Source organism: Salvelinus fontinalis, chromosome 31, assembly GCF_029448725.1.
Source record: "Salvelinus fontinalis isolate EN_2023a chromosome 31, ASM2944872v1, whole genome shotgun sequence".
Taxonomy (NCBI): domain Eukaryota; kingdom Metazoa; phylum Chordata; class Actinopteri; order Salmoniformes; family Salmonidae; genus Salvelinus; species Salvelinus fontinalis.
In genome coordinates this window covers 8,217,969-8,237,044 of record NC_074695.1, presented here as the reverse complement: position 1 = coordinate 8,237,044, position 19,076 = coordinate 8,217,969, and the positions used below count along the sequence as shown (strand labels likewise).

At 42.6% G+C, this 19,076-nt stretch overlaps 1 protein-coding gene across 3 annotated transcripts in view; it reads right to left on the bottom strand.

Moving 5' to 3' along the window:
• LOC129829478 (5-hydroxytryptamine receptor 4-like) overlaps positions 1–19,076 on the bottom strand; it is a 117,322-nt gene that overhangs the window by 88,878 nt on the left and 9,368 nt on the right. For 2 of the 3 annotated variants that reach the window (XM_055891182.1, XM_055891183.1), the window contains exon 2: positions 4,215–4,302. In XM_055891182.1, the coding sequence (XP_055747157.1) occupies positions 4,215–4,279 (65 nt within the window). In that variant the 5' untranslated portion in view covers positions 4,280–4,302. Of the gene's footprint in view, positions 1–4,214; positions 4,303–4,721; positions 4,851–19,076 lie in introns of those variants that run through there. The other variant, XM_055891184.1, reaches the window with a different exon arrangement.

The window sequence follows — 19,076 nt, the reverse complement described above, 5'->3', positions numbered from 1 at the left end:
TTACTGTAATAGTATGAACAGCACATACTGCCAGGAGATAGAGTTAGTGTAATAGTATCAGCAGCACATACTGCCAGGAGATAGAGTTTCTGTAATATTATGGGCAGCACATACTGCCAGGAGATAGAGTTACTGTAATGGTATCAGCAGCACATACTGCCAGGAGATAGAGTTACTATAATAGTATGAGCAGCACATACTGCCAGGAGATAGAGTTTCTGTAATAGTATGAGCAGCACATACTGACCGGAGATAGAGTTACTGTAATAGTATGAGCAGTACGTACTGCCTGGAGATAGAGTTACTGTAATAGTATGAGCAGCACATACTGCCAGGAGATAGAGTTACTGTAATAGTATGAGCAGCACATACTGACAGGAGATAGAGTTACTGTAATAGTATGAGCAGCACATACTGACCGGAAATAAAGTTACTGTAATAGTATAAGCCGCACATATTGCCAGGATATAGAAGTACTGGCAGGAGATAGAGTTACTGTATTAGCGTACTATTATCTACCTCTAGTCTACTCTGATTAACTCACAAATAATCCCCCCTCCAGTTGCGGCAACCCAACCAGTTACTCACAGTGGTTAGACAGGCACAAGCGTGTGTTTCTATCTGCAAGATCATTAACATTCACTTAGTAATACAGTAAGACTTTATAATACAGTTGCAGTCCTGAGAGACTGTATCAAATACATCTGTGAAAAAAACATGCAGCAGACCATGGCTTAACTTCACTTGTCACCAACACCTTGGTCACAGATGTAGGATCTTAATTTGATCACTCTTTTCTTGCTGAAATGCATACTTGTAGTGTATGCAAGGTTTAAAAAGGCTTCTACAGTTTATAATTTCCACTTTAAAATGTCAGACTTGATTTGCCCTAAACAACTGTATAAACCCCTAATAACGGCCACATACTGTAATTATTAACATTTCCTTTTGCTGCAGGATTATTTTCCTGCTGTAGCAAACTGGCTCAAATGAAGATCCTATATATGTAATTGATCTGAACAGGAAAGATGATGAATCGCAGCAAAGTGGATAGTCTGTGTTCAAACTTTCTCACAACACTAGCTTCTTGTACTGACAAATGTCTTAGATGGATGCATTTTTCATTGCTAAACCATTTCCCGAAAAAGTGAGCAGAAAAAGGAATGAAGATACTGTACATGTGGTGTACTCTGATATCCCTGACAGATGCCATAAATCACGCCACGAGACGTTCATACAAATGTGTCCTAAACAATGTCTAATGGAACAGTCTTCTCACCACTGCTTGAGCTGATAATAATTTGCTAGCCGAGCCCCAGGGGACATGCGTTTATCAATAGATATTTTGGCAGCTTTGTTAGGCACATTCCTATAGCGATTCAGCACCACATGGTGTTGTTGTTGTCTCTTGTACATTCTTCAATACGTTTCAGCTTATCAGGAGCACATCAACATGAGCTGAATGAACACTGTCTATGAATGCAGTCTCTAGTCTAGAGAATATGTTTCCTACACACATTTCAAATCAAATCAAATTGTTTTATGTCACATGCTTCGTAAACAAAAGGTGTAGACTAACAGTGAAATGCTTACGTCCGGGTCCTTCCCAACAATGCAGAGAAACAAATAAAGAGAAATAGTAGAAAAATAGAAAAATAATAGCACAAGGAATAAATACACAATGAGAGAACAGCCTATGACTTGGCTGGCTGAAGTCTTTTTACGGCCTTCCTCTGACATCGCCTATTATTTAGGTCCTGGATGGCAGGAAGCTTGGCCCCAGTTATGTACTGGGCTGTGCGCACTACCCTCTGCAGCGCCTTAAGGTTGGATGCCAAGCAGTTGCCACACCAAGTGGTGATGCAGCCAATCAAGATGCTCTCCACTTGTGGTCCACGATCAGCTCCTTTGTCTTGCTGACATTCAGGGAGAGGTTGTTGTCCTGGCACCACACTGCCAGGTCTCTGACCTGCTCCTTGTAGGCTGTCTCATTGGCATCGGCGATCAGGCCTATCGCCGTCGCGTCGTCAGCAAACTTAATGATGGTGTTAGAGTCGTGCTTGGCCACTCAGATGTGGGTGAACAGGAAGTACCGGAGGGGACTAAGCAGGCACCCCTGAGGGGCCCCCCTGTTGAAGGTCAGCATGTCGGATGTGTTATTGCTTAACTTCACCACCTGAAGGTGGCCCGTCAGGAGGTCCAGGATCCAGTTGCAGAGGTATATATTTCATCCCAGGGTCCTTAACTTAGTGATGAGCTTGGAGGGCACTATGGTGTTGAACGCTTCACTATAGCCAATGAACAGCATTCTCACGTAGGTATTCCTTTTGTCCAGGTGGGAAAGCGCAGTATGGAGTGCAATAGATATTGCATCATCTGTCGATCTGTTGGGCTGTTATGCGAATTTGAGTGGGTCCAGGGTGTCTGGATTGGTGGTGTTGAGCCATGAACAGCCTTTCAAAGCACTTCGTGGCTACAGATGTGTGTGCTAACAGGCAATAGTAATTTAGGTTACGTGGGTTTTCTTGGGCACAGGGACTATGGTGGTCTGCTTGAAACATGTAGCTATTAAAAACTGGGTCAGGGAGAGGTTGAAAATGTCAGTGAAGACAATTGCCAACTGGTCAGTGCATGCTCTGAGTGTTTCTGTCGAAAAATGTTAATCGCTTATGACGCCATTTTGTTAGACGTAGCTTCGCTTGGCGCAAACTGTATTGAAAAGTAAGGATAATTTAAAAAATGTAAATCAGCGATTGTATTAAGAATTAAATTGTCTATCAATCGCTGTCCACCCTATATGTTTTAGTCACGTTTATGAGTATTTATGTATACGACTAGATCACTGTCTAATATGGCGCACGACATTGTCTGACCAGCTGGGCAACTTTTGTCATTGTCTAACCATGATTTTGGTGGCTAAATATGCACATTTTCGAACAAACTCTATATGTATGTTGTAATATGATGTTACAGGAGTGTCATCGGAAGAATTCTGAGAAGGTTAGTGAAAAAATTAATATATTTTGGCGATGTTGACGTTATCGCTCTCTTTGTCTAGAATCAATGCTCTGGTAATGTTTGCACATGTGGTATGCTAATATAACGATTTATTGTGTTTTCGCTGTAAGACACTTAGAAAATCTGAAATATTGTCTGTATTCACAGGATCTGTGTCTTTCGATTAGTGTATGCTGTGTATTTTTACGAAATGTTTGATGATTAGTAATTAGGTAATACACGTTGCTCTATGTATTTATTCTAGTCGATTTGTGATGGTGGGTGCAATTGTAAACTATGATATCTACCTGAAATATGCACATTTTTCTAACAAAACCTATCCTATACCATAAATATGTTATCAGACTGTCATCTGATGAGGTTTTTTCTTGGTTAGTGGCTATCAATATCTTAGTTTAGCCGAATTGGTGATAGCTAGTGGTGTTGGTGGACAAAGAAAAGATGGTGTCTTTTGCTAAGGTGTTTAGCTAATAGATTTACATATTGTGTCTTCCCTGTAAAACATTTTAAAAATCGGACAGCGGCACCCCGGGGCTAGACAGGTTAAGATGTATGTTCTGTATAATGCATTTTTTTTATAGAAACCTTTCCTCCTAATAGGAAGACTGTCACAGGATACCACGAGTGCAGTGAGAAGGCAAGCAGATACAAAAGCAGGGAAAGATGATTCCCGAAGAGGAAGCCTCTGGTTCCTGCAGAGCTGACCACAGTGCATGTCCTTCCCCAAGCACTGTAGTCTGAATCCCAAATGGCACTCTTTTCACTACATAGTGCACAGAGCCCTATAGGCCCTGGTCAAAAGCAGTACATTATGTAGGTCAGTGGTTCTCTCCTCTGGGACACCCATCCGTTCCATGTATTTGAATTATTCCAGAGCTAGCACACCTGATTCAACTTGTCAACTAGTCATCAAGCGCTTGACTAGGTGAATCAGGTGAGCTAGTTCAGCTCTACTGTAGAACAACATGATGAAATGTCTGGGGGGTGGTTGGAGAACCAGTGATGTAGTGAATAGGAAGTCATTTTGGACGCAGGCTTAGACTACCCATAGCACCACCAACCCTCATGCTACCTTACGTGTGTATGACACCTAATCACTCCTGTATGTGTGCCAACACTTGAATGAATGAAAGAATGATGAATGTACCTATTCATTTAAGAGTCATGTGTTCATGGATGGCGTGTACTGTCCTTACCTCTCACTGTTGCTGATATTTACTTCCTCCATCACAGGCATCGGGCCCCCGGAACTTAGATTCATGTACCCATCAATGCCGAAACTCTCTACGAAACAAGGAGAAATAGAGGTTACTCAGGCAGTTAGGATTCATTATGACCTTACAGATATGCCCCGGAAATTACTCACTATACCACATTTTGTAAGGCTGTCAGCAGCGATTTATTGTTTGACAACTGCCCTGATTTTGAGGATATTGACAGAGGGAAATAAAATAGTGTTCTTTAAATATTTAACAAAAAATCTAAATGAAAATAGGCCTCTAATTACTCTACAATGACATATCCACTAACAGTGTGAGGATAAAATCAATACATGCAACAACATTACAGGCAGAACAGACTTGAATTTACTGACTGGGATTAAAATTAATATGACACTTCATGTGAGCCAATGATAAATGATTGTGCTTCATTGTTTAAATGCATGCAAGAATAGTGTAGCAGATATTGAATTATGTTTTCACTTGCCATGGTCATATGAGCTATTGGTTGTGTTACTGGTTGGGTCACATAATCCCATTTTGTTCAAGAAATTCATTGCATTCACGTCTCCTTTTGGGATGCATGAATACAATAGGCTGCCACAGGGGCTATGCAGCAGTCCTGCAACAAAAGCAACAGCAGGAGGTAGCTGTTAAAAATGTGGAGTAGACACTTCACTTCTGTTTTTTCACTCACTTCCCTTTTGGAAAATGGACAAGGAGAATCTCCAGATGACTTGTCACAGGGTTGCACATGTGCAGTGACCATGACTGCATCTGGTCACTTGGGCCTTGCTCTGTACAGTGTGCAAATATATCCCTATGAATGTATTTACAAAATATGAATATTTTTATTATACAGAGTATTTCCATACTATGTCGTCGGAAGGATTACCTCTAGAGTAATAATATATGTGTGTGTAATTTCTCTCAATTTCATGTGATCGTGTCAGTTTGATTTCTAAATGATTCAAATATAATTTATACAAATGTCCCGTGTAACCCATTTGCAAGGCCAGGGTTGTGGGTTTGATTCCCACGGGGTCTAGTACGAGAAAAATAAGTACGTTCTCACTACTGACTGTCTGCTAAATTACTAAACAGTAATGTAAAACTTACATAGTTCACATTGTGGTTGATTGGTGCTATTGCAGTTCTACTGTACACACGGTTGAAGTCGGAAGTTTACATACACCTTGGCCAAATACATTTAAACTCAGTTTTTCACAATTCCTGACATTTAATCGTAGTAAAAATTCCATGTCTTAGGTCAGTTAGGATCACCACTTTAATGTAATAATGTGAAATGTAAGAATATTAGCAGCGCAAATTATTTATTTCAGCTTTTATTTATTTCATCACATTCCCAGTGGGTCAGAAGTTCACATACACTCAATTAGTATTTGGTAGCATTGCCTTTAAATTGTTTAACTTGGGTCATACGTTTCGGATAGCCTTCCACAAGCTTCCCACAATAAGTTGGGTGAATTTTGGCTCATTCCTCCTGACAGAGCTGGTGTGACTGAGTCAGGTTTGTAGGCCTCATTGCTTGCACAAGCTTTTTCAGTTCTGCCCACACATTTTCTATAGAGTTGAGGTCAAAACTTTATGATGGTCACTCCAATACCTTGACTTTGTTGTTCTTTAGTCATTTTGCCACAACTTTGGAAGTATTCTTGGGGTCATTGTCCATTTGGAAGACCCATTTGCAACCAAGCTTTAACTTCCTGACTGATGTCTTGAGATGTTGCTTCAATATATCCACCTAATTTTCCTCCCTCATCATTCCATCTATTTTGTGAAGTGCACCAGTCCCTCCTACAGCAAAGCACCCCCACAACATGATGCTGCAACCCCCTGTAACGGCTGTCGTCCTCTTCTTCCTCTGAAGAGGTGTAGCAAGGATCGGACCAATACGCAGCGTGGTAGGTGTCCATGTTTTAATAGGGAAAACTGAACTTGAACACAAGTACAAAAACAATAAACAAACCGAAACAGTCCCATGTGGCACAAACACTGACACAGGAAACAATCACCCACAAAATACCCAAAGAACATGGCTGCCTAAATATGGTTCCCAATCAGAGACAACGATAAACACCTGACTCTAATTGAGAACCAATCTAGGCAACCATAGACTTACATAAACACCTAGAATGAACACAACCCCATAAATCTACAAAAAAAACCTAGACAGTACAAACACCCTAGACGAGACAAAAACACACAAACCACCCTCGTCACACCCTGACCTAACCAAAATATTTAAAGAAAACAAAGAATACTCAGGTCAGGGCGTGACACCCCCATGCTTCATGGTTGGGATGGTGTTCTTTGGCTTGCAAGCATCCCCCTTTTTCCTCCAAACATAACGATGGTCATTATGTCCAAATAGTTATATTTTTGTTTCATCAGACCAGAGGACATTTCTCCAGAAATTATGATCTTGTCCCCATGTGCAGTTGCACACCGTAGTCTGGCTTTTTATGGTGGTTTTGGAGCAGTGGCTTCTTCCTTGCTGAGCAGCCTTTCAGGTTATGTCGATATAGGACTCGTTTTACTGTGGATATAGGTACTTTTGTACCTGTTTCCTCCACAAGGTCCTTGCTGTTGTTCTGGGATTGATTTGCACTTTTCGCACCAAAGTACGTTCATCTCTAGGAGACAGAACGCGTCTCCTTCTTGAGCAGTATGACGGCTGCGTGGCCCCATGGTGTTTATACTTGCGTACTATTGTTTGTACAGATGAACATGGTACCTTCAGGCGTTTGGAAATTGCTCCCAAGGATGAACCTTGTGGAGGTCTACAATGTTTTTTCTGAGGTCTTGGCTGATTTATTTTGATTTTCCCATGATGTCAAGCAAAGAGGCACTGAGTTTGAAGGTAGGCCTTGAAATTCATCCACAGGTACACCTCCAATTGACTAAAATTATGTCAATTAGCCTATCAGAAGCTTCTAAAGCCATGACATCATTTTCTGGAATTTTCCAAGCTTTTTAAAGGCACAGTCAACTTAGTGTATGTAAACTTCTGACCCACTGGAATAAGTGAAATAATCTGTCTGTAAACAATTGTTGGAAAAATAACTTGTGTCATGCACAAAGTAGATATTCTAACCGACTTGCCAAAACTATAGTTTGTTAACAAGAAATGTGTGGAGTGGTTGAAAAACGAGTTTTAATGACTCCAACCTAAGTGTATGTAAACTTCCGACTTCAACTGTATCAGAAATATAGTAAACTCTTTTTATAAACATCATCCCAGGCATTTGAAATGATTTTGAACAGAATGAGGATGCACCCCAGCCAACTGGACATTGGATTGAGAAAATCAGTGGGATAATAATAATAATAATGCTATGGTTTGTGCAACTCATTCTAATTATCTATACAAACGAATGAGAATAAATGTCCGAGGTCCATATTACTCTGCTTCATCTGTGGTATAGTCCATTTGTCTCTTATTCTGTCACTGGTTTTGCCTTACTATGACTAAGCCTAAAGAATTAAAATAATTTGTTGCTGGCTCACTGTAAACAAAGTACAGATGAATAACCTTGTAATACTGTTTACATTATACTGTTGACATTAAAACTGATTATGTGATGTTAAATTAAGATGACCCCTTCTCATTCGTACAGAAACAATTGTTAGAGTTGTTTATGAATGAAGCACGGACGTAAGGTTTGATTAGAACTGACAACCGATGACATCTTTACACCTTGAGAGCTGACCTGATTGATTCTCCTCTGAGCCCCGAGGCAGCAGGCAGGTCTCTGATATGTGTTATTTGGTTTAGAATTAAGTGATTTGTAGCAGTCAGCAATAAACACCTGGCTCCACACACAAACACATCAGTTAGCATCACTGGGCCTTTGTCTTTCAGTACAAAAATTGACATCTCTGACCTCTGATACACCTGGGAAAGGCAATATTTACAAGGAAACACATATTCATTTATTTTATTTTATTTCACCTTTATTTAAACAGGTAGGCCAGTTGAGAACAAGTTCTCATTTACAACTGCGACCTGGCCAAGATAAAGCAAAACAGTGCGACAAAAACAACAACACAGTTACACATAAACAAACGTACAGTTAATAACACAATAGAAACATCTATGTACAGTGTGTGCAAATGTAGAAGGGTAGGGAGGTAAGGTAATAAATAGGCCATAGAGGCGAAATAATTACAATTTAGTATTAACACTGGAGTGATAGATGTGCAGATGATGATGTGCTATACTGAGGCTAATGGCTTTCTCAAAAGGACGGTATGGGCAGGTATAGCGTCATTCAACCCTCTAGGTGGAGAGACTCTGCAGCGGGGGTCCCTGACACCATATCCTCTAGACAGAGTGGTCACAGGTGGTCTCTCTCCAGACACATGGAGAACACAGAAGACACACTACACACACATATATGTTACAAACACACCCACGCTGCGCACACAAACGTTGCACATGTACACACACTCCCACACACACAGACACACCACACATGTGCTCCATTCACTCCATTCAAAAGACCTGCCACAGAACCAGCTCAATACACATGGATAAACAACAGTCAGCACACTGAAACTGTGTCAGCAGCACTGTTATCCCAGCAGAAAGATACCAACACTGACTGCTGCCAGTTAGGCTGACTGTCTGCATGGAGTCTGGACTGGCTGCATGGATTCTGGACTGGCTGCATGATTCTGGACTGTCTGCATGGAGTCTGGACTGTCTGCATGGAGTCTGTACTGTCTGCATGGATTCTGGACTGGCTGCATGATTCTGGACTGTCTGCATGATTCTGGACTGTCTGCATGGAGTCTGGACTGTCTGCATGGATTCTGGACTGGCTGCATGATTCTGGACTGTCTGCATGATTCTGGACTGTCTGCATGGAGTCTGGACTGGCTGCATGGATTCTGGACTGGCTGCATGGAGTCTGGACTGGCTGCATCGATTCTGGACTGGCTACATGAGTCTGGACTGGCTGCTTGGAGTCTGGACTGTCTGCATGGAGTCTGGACTGTCTGCATGGTTTAGCCTGGCTTCATGAAGTCTGGACTGTTTGCAGAGAGTATGGACTGTCTGCATGGAGTCTGGACTGTCTGCATGGTTTAGCCTGGCTTCATGGAGTCTGGACTATTTGCAGAGAGTCTGGACTGTCTGCATGGAGTCTGGACTGTCTGCATGGTTTAGACTGGCTGCATGGAGTCTGGACTGGCTGCATGGAGTCTGGACTGGCTGCATGGAGTCTGGACTGGCTGCATGGAGTCTGGACTGGCTGCATGGAGTCTGGACTGTCTGCATGGCCTAGACTGGCTGCATGGTCTAGACTGGCTGCATGGAGTCTGGACTGGCTGCATGGAGTCTAGACTGGCTGTATGGTTTAGCCTGGCTTCATGGAGTCTGGACTGTTTGCAGAGAGTCTGGACTGTCTGCATGGAGTCTGGACTGGCTGCATGGTGTAGACTGGCTGCATGGAGTCTGGACTGGCTGCATGGAGTCTGGACTGGCTGCATGGTCTAGACTATCGGCATGGTCTAGACTGGCTGAATGGAGTCTGGACTGGCTGCATGGAGTCTGGACTGGCTGCATGGTTTAGACTGGCTGCATGGAGTCTGGACTGGCTGCATGGTCTAGACTGTCTGCATGGTCTAGACTGGCTGCATGGAGTCTGGACTGGCTGCATGGAGTCTGGACTGGCTGCATGGAGTCTGGAATCGCTGCATGGAGTCTAGACTGGCTGCATGGAGTCTGGACTGGCTGCATGGAGTCTGGACTGGCTGCATGGAGTCTGGACTGGCTGCATGGAGTCTGGACTGGCTGCATGGAGTCTGGACTGGCTGCATGGAGTCTGGACTGGCTGCATGGAGTCTGGACTGTCTGCATGGAGTCTGGACTGGCTGCATGGAGTCTAGACTGGCTGCATGGAATCTGGACTGGCTGCATGGAGTCTGGACTGGCTGCATGGAGTCTGGAAGCGCTGCTGGAGTCTAGACTGGCTGCATGGAGTCTGGACTGGCTGCATGGAGTCTAGACTGGCTGCATGGAGTCTGGACTGGCTGCATGGAGTCTGGACTGGCTGCATGGAGTCTGGACTGGCTGCATAGAGTCTGGACTGGCTGCATGGAGTCTGGACTGGCTGCATGGAGTCTGGACTGTCTGCATGGAGTCTAGACTGGCTGCATGGAATCTGGACTGTCTGCATGGCCTAGACTGGCTGCATGGAGTCTGGACTGGCTGCATGGAGTCTAGACTGGCTGCATGGAATCTGGACTGTCTGCATGGCCTAGACTGGCTGCATGGAGTCTGGACTGGCTGCATGGAGTCTGGACTGGCTGCATGGAGTCTGGACTGGCTGCATGGAGTCTGGACTGGCTGCATGGAGTCTGGACTGTCTGCATGGAGTCTGGACTGGCTGCATGGAGTCTAGACTGGCTGCATGGAATCTGGACTGTCTGCATGGCCTAGACTGGCTGCATGGAGTCTGGACTGTATCACTTTGGGAAAGAAAAGGTACACCAGACAGGATATTGTCTACAGTTGCGTCATAGAACATTCTGCCCTTGTTTTCATTAAACACATATTTTGTCACTTTCAAGACCATTTACGGAATGTATTTATTTCTCTTCTATTTTAATAAGTGAAAAATATTCCCTATGAGCCAGATACATTTGACGTGCTTTGAGATCCTGTGATGTTTTAATGTGTTCTTCTTGCAGCATTCCTTGACTTCATTACCAGTCTGTCTGAATAGCTGTCAAATGTGTTTGCCAACACAGTGTGCCCAAGCTTTGTTTCTCTGCTCACATTAATCATTTAAGAACTGAAATTATGTATACCAATTTCATACATGATACCGTAGGTAGAATTGGAACTTCTGAGTGGTGAGATGTCAAACTGCTTAATTACTTATCCTATAATATGCCGTAACCAGTTATCAAAAACCTTTTGAGGAGCAGAGAAAAATGTCTTTCATTTTAAGATGAAGAAAAATTAAATACTAACACCCTTTTATCTAAATCACCCATTCTCTTTTACAATTACACAGTTCAAACTCTAATGTGTTTTGTAGATAATGTCTGTCTCATCTGCTCTTCCATCTCACCATATCTTCAGTCTTTGAAACGTTCCACACTAACATACACATCAGAAAGTATTCAGAACTTCCCCACATTTTGTTACGTTACAGCCTTATTCTAAAATGGATTAAATAGTTTCCCCCCCTCATCAATCTACACACAATATCCCATAATGATAAAGCAAAAACAGGTCTTTAGAAATTTTTGAAAATGGAAATATCACATTTACATAAGTATTCAGACCCTTTACTCAGTTCTATGCTGAAGCACCTTTTTCAGTGATTACAGCCTTTTTCAGTGATTGAGTCTTCTTGGGTATGACACTACAAGCTTGGCACACCTGTATTTGGGGAATTTCTCCCATTCTTCTCTGCAGATCCTCTCAAGCTCTGTCAGGTTGGCTAGGGAGAATCGGTGCAGAGCTATTTTTAGGTCTCTCCAGAGATGTTTGATCAGGTTCAAGTCCGGGCTCTGGCTGGGCCACTCAAGGACATTCAGAGACTTTCCCCAAAGCCACTCCTGCATTGTCTTGGCTGTGTGCTTAGGGTCATTATCCTGTTGGAAGGTGAACCTTCACCCCAGTCTGAGGTCCTGAGCACTTTGGAGCAGGTTCCCATCAAGGATCCCTTTGTACTTTGCTTTGTCCATCTTTACCTCCAATCCTGACTAGTCTCTCAGTCCCTGCCACCACAATGCTTCACTGTAGGGGTGGGGCAAGGTTTTCTCCAGATGTGACGCTTGGAATTCAGGCCAAAGAGTTCAATCTTGGTTTCGTCAGACCAGAGAATCTTGTTTCTCATGATCTGAGAGTCCTTTAGGTGCCTTTTGGCAACCTCCAAGCAGGCTCTCATGTGCCTTTTACTGAGTAATGGAACTCTGGAGTTCTGTCAAGTGGCCATCGGGTTCTTGGTCACCTCCCTGACCAAGGCCCTCCTCCCCCGATTGCTCAGTTTGGCAGGGGAGTTAGCTCTAGGAAGAGTCTTGTTGGACCCAAATTTCTTCCATTTAAGAATGATGGAGGCCACTCTGTTCAATGCTGCAGAAATGTTTTGGTACCCTTCCCCAGATCTTCCCCAATCCTGTCCCAGAGCTCTACGGACAATTCCTTCGATCTCATGGCTTGGTTTTTCTCTGACATGCACTATCAACTGTGGGAACTTATATAGACAGGTGTGTGCCTTTCCAAATCATGTCCAATCATTTGAATTTACCACAGGTGGACCACATCAAGGATGATCAATGGAAACAGGATGCACCTGAGCTCAATTTCGAGTCGCATAGCAAAGGGTCTGAATACTTATGTAAATAAGGTTTTTATAATAATTTAATCCATTTTAGAATAAGGTTGTAACGTAACAAAATGTGGAAAAATTCTAGGGGTCTGAATACTTTCCGAATGCACTGTAAAAATTGTGCTTGTAATTTGCTAACGCTTTTTTGCCAAAAGCCATATATACATGAAATCTTACAAGTAAGGATGTGTCTCTGTAGTCTCATCTGAGTGCAACTCCAACCTCAGTTGATGCTGGAAACAAGATCATCATTACTGAGTTTCCAGACTGCAGCCAATGTTTGTCATGTGAGAGTTAAGAGTCTGACTGACAGTGGTCCAGCGTTGTGTTGTGGAGGGACACCCTGTCATCTGGCTCAGGTTTCCCCTGTTGGTCCAACGTTGTGTTGTGGAGGGACACCCTGTCATCTGGCTCAGGTTTCCCCTGATGGTCCAGCGTTGTGTTGTGGAGGGACACCCTGTCATCTGGCTCAGGTTTCCCCTGATGGTCCAGCGTTGTGTTGTGGAGGGACACCCTGTCATCTGGCTCAGGTTTCCCCTGATGGTCCAGCGTTGTGTTGTGGAGGGACACCCTGTCATCTGGCTCAGGTTTCCCCTGTTGGTCCAGCGTTGTGTTGTGGAGGGACACCCTGTCATCTGGCTCAGGTTTCCCCTGATGGTCCAGCGTTGTGTTGTGGAGGGACACCCTGTCATCTGGCTCAGGTTTCCCCTGTTGGTCCAGCGTTGTGTTGTGGAGGGACACCCTGTCATCTGGCTCAGGTTTCCCCTGTTGGTCCAGCGTTGTGTTGTGGAGGGACACCCTGTCATCTGGCTCAGGTTTCCCCTGTTGGTCCAGCGTTGTGTTGTGGAGAGACACCCTGTCATCTGGCTCAGGTTTCCCCTGATGGTCCAGCGTTGTGTTGTGGAGGGACACCCTGTCATCTGGCTCAGGTTTCCCCTGTTGGTCCAGCGTTGTGTTGTGGAGGGACACCCTGTCATCTGGCTCAGGTTTCCCCTGTTGGTCCAGCGTTGTGTTGTGGAGGGACACCCTGTCATCTGGCTCAGGTTTCCCCTGATGGTCCAGCGTTGTGTTGTGGAGGGACACCCTGTCATCTGGCTCAGGTTTCCCCTGTTGGTCCAGCGTTTTGTTGTGGAGGGACACCCTGTCATCTGGCTCAGGTTTCCCCTGATGGTCCAGCGTTGTGTTGTGGAGGGACACCCTGTCATCTGGCTCAGGTTTCCCCTGTTGGTCCAGCGTTGTGTTGTGGAGGGACACCCTGTCATCTGACTCAGGTTTCCCCTATTGGTCCACAGCTCATTAATCCCCCATTCTAATCAAGGAACATGACGTCTGACCTCTGACCTCTTACCAGACTCACATTTGCCACATATTTACAAATCATTGGCTGCTTCCTGTTCCTGGTCTAAGGTTTGATCCAGACAGTGTATTCATTCAATCACTATTAACAATTTTCACAAGTTTTATACTTTCACTTACCATGATATAATGATATTTGATATATTACTACTCAACAAATTTAAGACATTTTCCTTTCAACTTTTCCCTAATTCAACTGTGGACTAATGCACCGAGGGAACCATATGTGTCAGGTAGAAGCCAACCTGTTACTGTTGGGTGTGGGGGATGCCGCATGCCACAAAAGCAGCATCAGCCTCAAGGAAACTTTCTCATTATACTGAATACTACACACACTCTCCCTGATGGATTTCCAATTTCATTTAAATGCTAATTTGGGTTTAATGATGGTTTTGGGGCTCTTAATGCTCTTACTTGTGCTACTCCTGACATCATATTTACTGAGTTCTCCTGCTCGGCACCAACGCTCTCAGCTCTGCTCTGGGCATGTGGATGCAGCCGAGTATGAAAATAGCAATTTGCCAAACCATTAATAATGCACATCATGTGGATACAGTGTGCAGCCATGCCTCCAGAGTATCTCTTTATCTCCCAAAACATACATTACTTCCTATAAGTATAGAACAACTATTTAAAATTAATTAGGAGAGTTTAATGATTAATTATGGAGTCAGTAGGCTAACTAACAATCCACTGATGTCATTGGGAGAGATTACAGAGAGAAGTTTCTGCTGTGACTGACTATCTAAAACCCCTCTCAGGTTGTTTATCAGCATGATATTGATTCATTATAATAGAAGTCATTCGATGATATTTCATAGACTTTTTCCCCCCGAATGTAAATTACAGAACGGTTCAGAGCACCAAAAAGAGTTCAGGACATTTTATGAAACAGAAAGAAGCTGAACTTGGTGTTTGAAAATGCTTCAGCAGGTATAAATACAACACCTGAGGTGATTGTCAAACCCTTCACTAAAGCAAACACTCAGATTGAAGTCATCACCAAATGTTCAAAATAGCAATAGACTGTAGCAGTGTGTTTCAACAGTATTACTTAGAGCTGCTAATACTAGAGAATGAATCTTCTGTTGATAGAATACCAGCTGCAGGAGTAGGACCAATAAAAACACTGGACTTTACATAAGTGCCTTGAGAGGAATAAATTCATTGTAGGCCTCAATATTCTGACTCAGAGCCTTTTAAAATTCTATGGCCAAAGAAATAAAAGTCAAACTGCACCTATTGGCTCGAAGGCAAGGGCAGATTGTGATAACCTGGCTGAAGACACCTTAGAGTGGTGTTGGAAATGTGGCTATTGTTGGAGGGATGTAACAACTTAAGCGGTCCCATTCAGTACTTAGTACCCTCTCATTCCATCTCCTAAGGTATGCTCATTGCCATGACTACTGAAAGCCACACATTCAATACAGAAGTATAATTGATAGACACACACACTTCAAAGTGAAGCACTCTCACCACTATAGTAACACAGTATACTGTATATAGGCCCATTTATTGTCTGCATGTCAAAGTGGAAGAAATCCAAAGAAAAGTTACATAAAAAACTCAAATACATTTAAAAAAACAAAGTAAAAACAAATGAAGGCCTAAGGGCCCGAGGATGGGTTTCAACTAAGCTAACATATGGAATTGTTTTAAGATGGTACATTTTAGGACCCCTGTAGATATAAAAAAATATATATTAAAAAATGATTGATGTAACATTGAATTTGGCCTTACTGCTATTAGCCCATAGAAACACATTGAATAACAGACTCACACATGGAAAAACAGAGTCCAAAAATAAATCAAAAGGAAGAACGTGTTGATGTGTCTGCATTATATCTGATAGATAGAAAAAAATAAGAAAGAAAATATTGTGGAATTACCCGTATACCTTCACGTGGAAATGCCCTTATCACTTCCATTAATTTTTCAGTCTGGTACCAGGTTACCTTCAGACCACAGGAGGTTAGTGACACCTTAATTGGGGAGAACAGGCTCATGGTAATGGCTGGAGCGGAATAGGTGAAATGGTATCCCAGGTGTTTGATACAATTCCATTTGCTCCGTTCCAGCCATTATTATGAGCCGTTCTCCCCTCTGTAGCCTCTTCTGCCTCAGACCAGTCCTGTGACACTTGTGGGGGTTGTAGAGCAAAACGGAGAACACCATGGTGTTCGTGAGAGTACCATCTTTCCATAGCCCATACCATTTGGACGCTACAGACGTTTTCATGAGAAGACCGATTTTTGGGGATGTCTCCAGGTCTAATAAACAGCACGGTAGCTCTACCACCTTCCACCACAGATACAGAAGGCCGACAAAGGCGGATGCGGTGGACTGAGAAAAAAAAACAGATCTCTAGCTTAAACAGATGGAATTTGATGGGTATTGCTGTATTATGCTAATTACATTTCCCCGGGGTCACGGACATTGGCTCTAGTGGGTTTCAGAACAGTGAGGTAGTGCTAAAGTTACATATCGTTAGGGTTTGCATTGGGCCTCCCATCTGGAATGCAGTATCTTTATGGGTAATTCTAAAATCCCTATAGGTCCCGCTCATGTCTACGTTTTTAATACCTCCACAGACATAAACAGTAATAACCTCAGTAACGTTCCCAGTAGAGTAGATGGGATTCCTGTAGAACTGTTTGAGTGGTGTTGACTTGTACTTTCACAAAGACCATAAAAGGGTGTATATCCAAGAACTTTTACTAATATGGCATACAATATCATTATAATGTGCTGCTGATCGAGGTGGTCTTACAGTAACACGTTAAAAAGAGTACAGTGGTAACTTCACAGGCCTGCTCACCAATACATGGGAGGGAGAATGCCTTGTACAGAAACGTATATTTAACCACAAGCTGACTGCTTCACCTCAGAACAATACAACCTCCTGTCTCACACTGATTTGAATGGTTTACATATTTTTACAACCTAACACACCCTACAATTTTACGATTCACTAAGAAACAGTCTGGGTTCCCTCATCTGTATTCAAGACCTCTGAGCAAAGTCCAAAGTCTTCCTGAATGTCCATCATTTCCTATTCAGTCCCGTAGGCCATAAATTGGCAATATTCTAATTATTTCAAAGCGAGCAAAACACTATTGTTGTCCCTGACTGTTAAGAATAAAGCTATCCAAGGCATAATCAACAACAAAAAACGATCAACTTCCCTCAAGGGTTAAGGATATTTAATAATGATGAATGCTGTCAGAGCATCTTAAGAGCCTGCACATTAAAGGTATAAAAAGGCTTTATCGAGTATAGGATTACTAAAAGCCCAACCTGGCATCCTGAAATGGGAAAGATACTACTTTGTTTATCCCATTATACTTTATGGCCTATTACATCAGTAATAATCATTCAATATTGACAAACATAAAGGTAGCCCCTATGTTGCCTGATATGATATTACTGGGCCATATTCACAAGTATAATGACAACCATTACACTGATTAGCGTAACAAAAAAGTAACAAATAAGAGTTTTAGGGTCTATTACTTGACAATTACACGGTCCTTGATTTAAACGGCTCCAAATAATAGGGAAAAGGGTAACGGCAACAGCAACAGCAGTCATATAATTCATGTTCATATACACTAGTAGTCGGGTTGCCAGTTTGACGTAGACATGTTGACAAGTATGTGAAATCCCTTGATCCTGTGACACAAACAGTTATGTAGGCTACACTAACAGTCAAATAAATGTGTGTTTCTAACCTAACTGTATACAGCACAAAGCCATATAATAAAGAAATTGGGGGCAAAGATGAATGAGTCGGTTTATTGGTGCCATAATCCTGGTGACATTATGCAAGCAATACAAGTGTTGCATGACTGTGTGGCTGGCTTATGAACCTGATTAAAGACAAATGACTAAAATGGGAGATTCATGTGACTGTCTGTCCAAATGTCATGTAGTGTGCAGTTAATGAATGCACTAATAATCCCAAGACTATAAATACCTCCTTTGGAAAGTGTTGGAAACTTGGAACAATGAACCAATGTGGCTCTGGCCCATTGGTCTGTGCCAGCCAGTTTAACATGGAAAAGCAGGAACTGGAAACGTTTCTAGATATCAGGATAGCGATTACCCACCTCGGACAGGAAGAATACTTTTTCTTTAACGAGCCGGACGCAAAGGATTTACTTCAGACACCCGCCAAGGCCCTCATCCCCATCATTCGCAGGAGAAAGAGACAGAGATATTGGGGACATACTGTAGGTCGTGGTGGTGCCTTGTAAGGATCTGACGGCGAGTGGGTAATCTGCCTTTACCATTGGTCCTATTGGCCAAGATACAATCATTGGATAATAAAATAGACGAACTACGATCACGTATATCCTACCAACAGGACATTAAAAACTGTAATATCTTATTTTTAACCGAGTCGTGGCTGAACGACGACATGGATAACATACAGTTGGTGGGCTTTACACTGTATCGGCAAGATAGAACAGCAGCCTCTGGAAAGACAAGGGGTGGCGGTCTGTGTATATTTGTAAACAACAGCTGGTGCACAAAATCTAATAGTAAAGAAGTCTCGAGGTTTAGTGACGATGGCGGAGAGAGCTAAACGTTCAAATGTGTGGTTACGCTTCACCAGAGTAGATGCTGACAATGCTTGTTGCCACAAGTGCAATACGACTTTTGCTTGTAAGGGCGGAAACACGAGCAATCTGTCCAGACATCTATCGAAAGTGCATCATGTACAGGCAGAGAAAGGCACAGTTTTCGACTGCCTGGCTCGTGGTTCATCTCTCGCTGCCCGATCTACGTTCTTTTGCAGGAAAATATTGCTTTTTTCATTTGTTTTACATTTCCATCATCACAACATTAGAGTCTATAATAGTGATTTGTTCAAAACATTGCTGTTTCTTTTGCTGTAAATAATTGTTTATTTTATTTGTTTTACATTTCAGAAAATAAAGCAATGTTAATTCTGTTCTTAATTTTTTTAGATTTAAAAAAAAAAAAAAAAAAAAAAATAAGAATCGATAAGAATACTGTTAAAGTACTGGATCAATAAGCAGTATCGGTAAGAGTAGTAATACCATTAAAATCTTAACGATACCCATCCATAGTCGTGAAGAGGGCA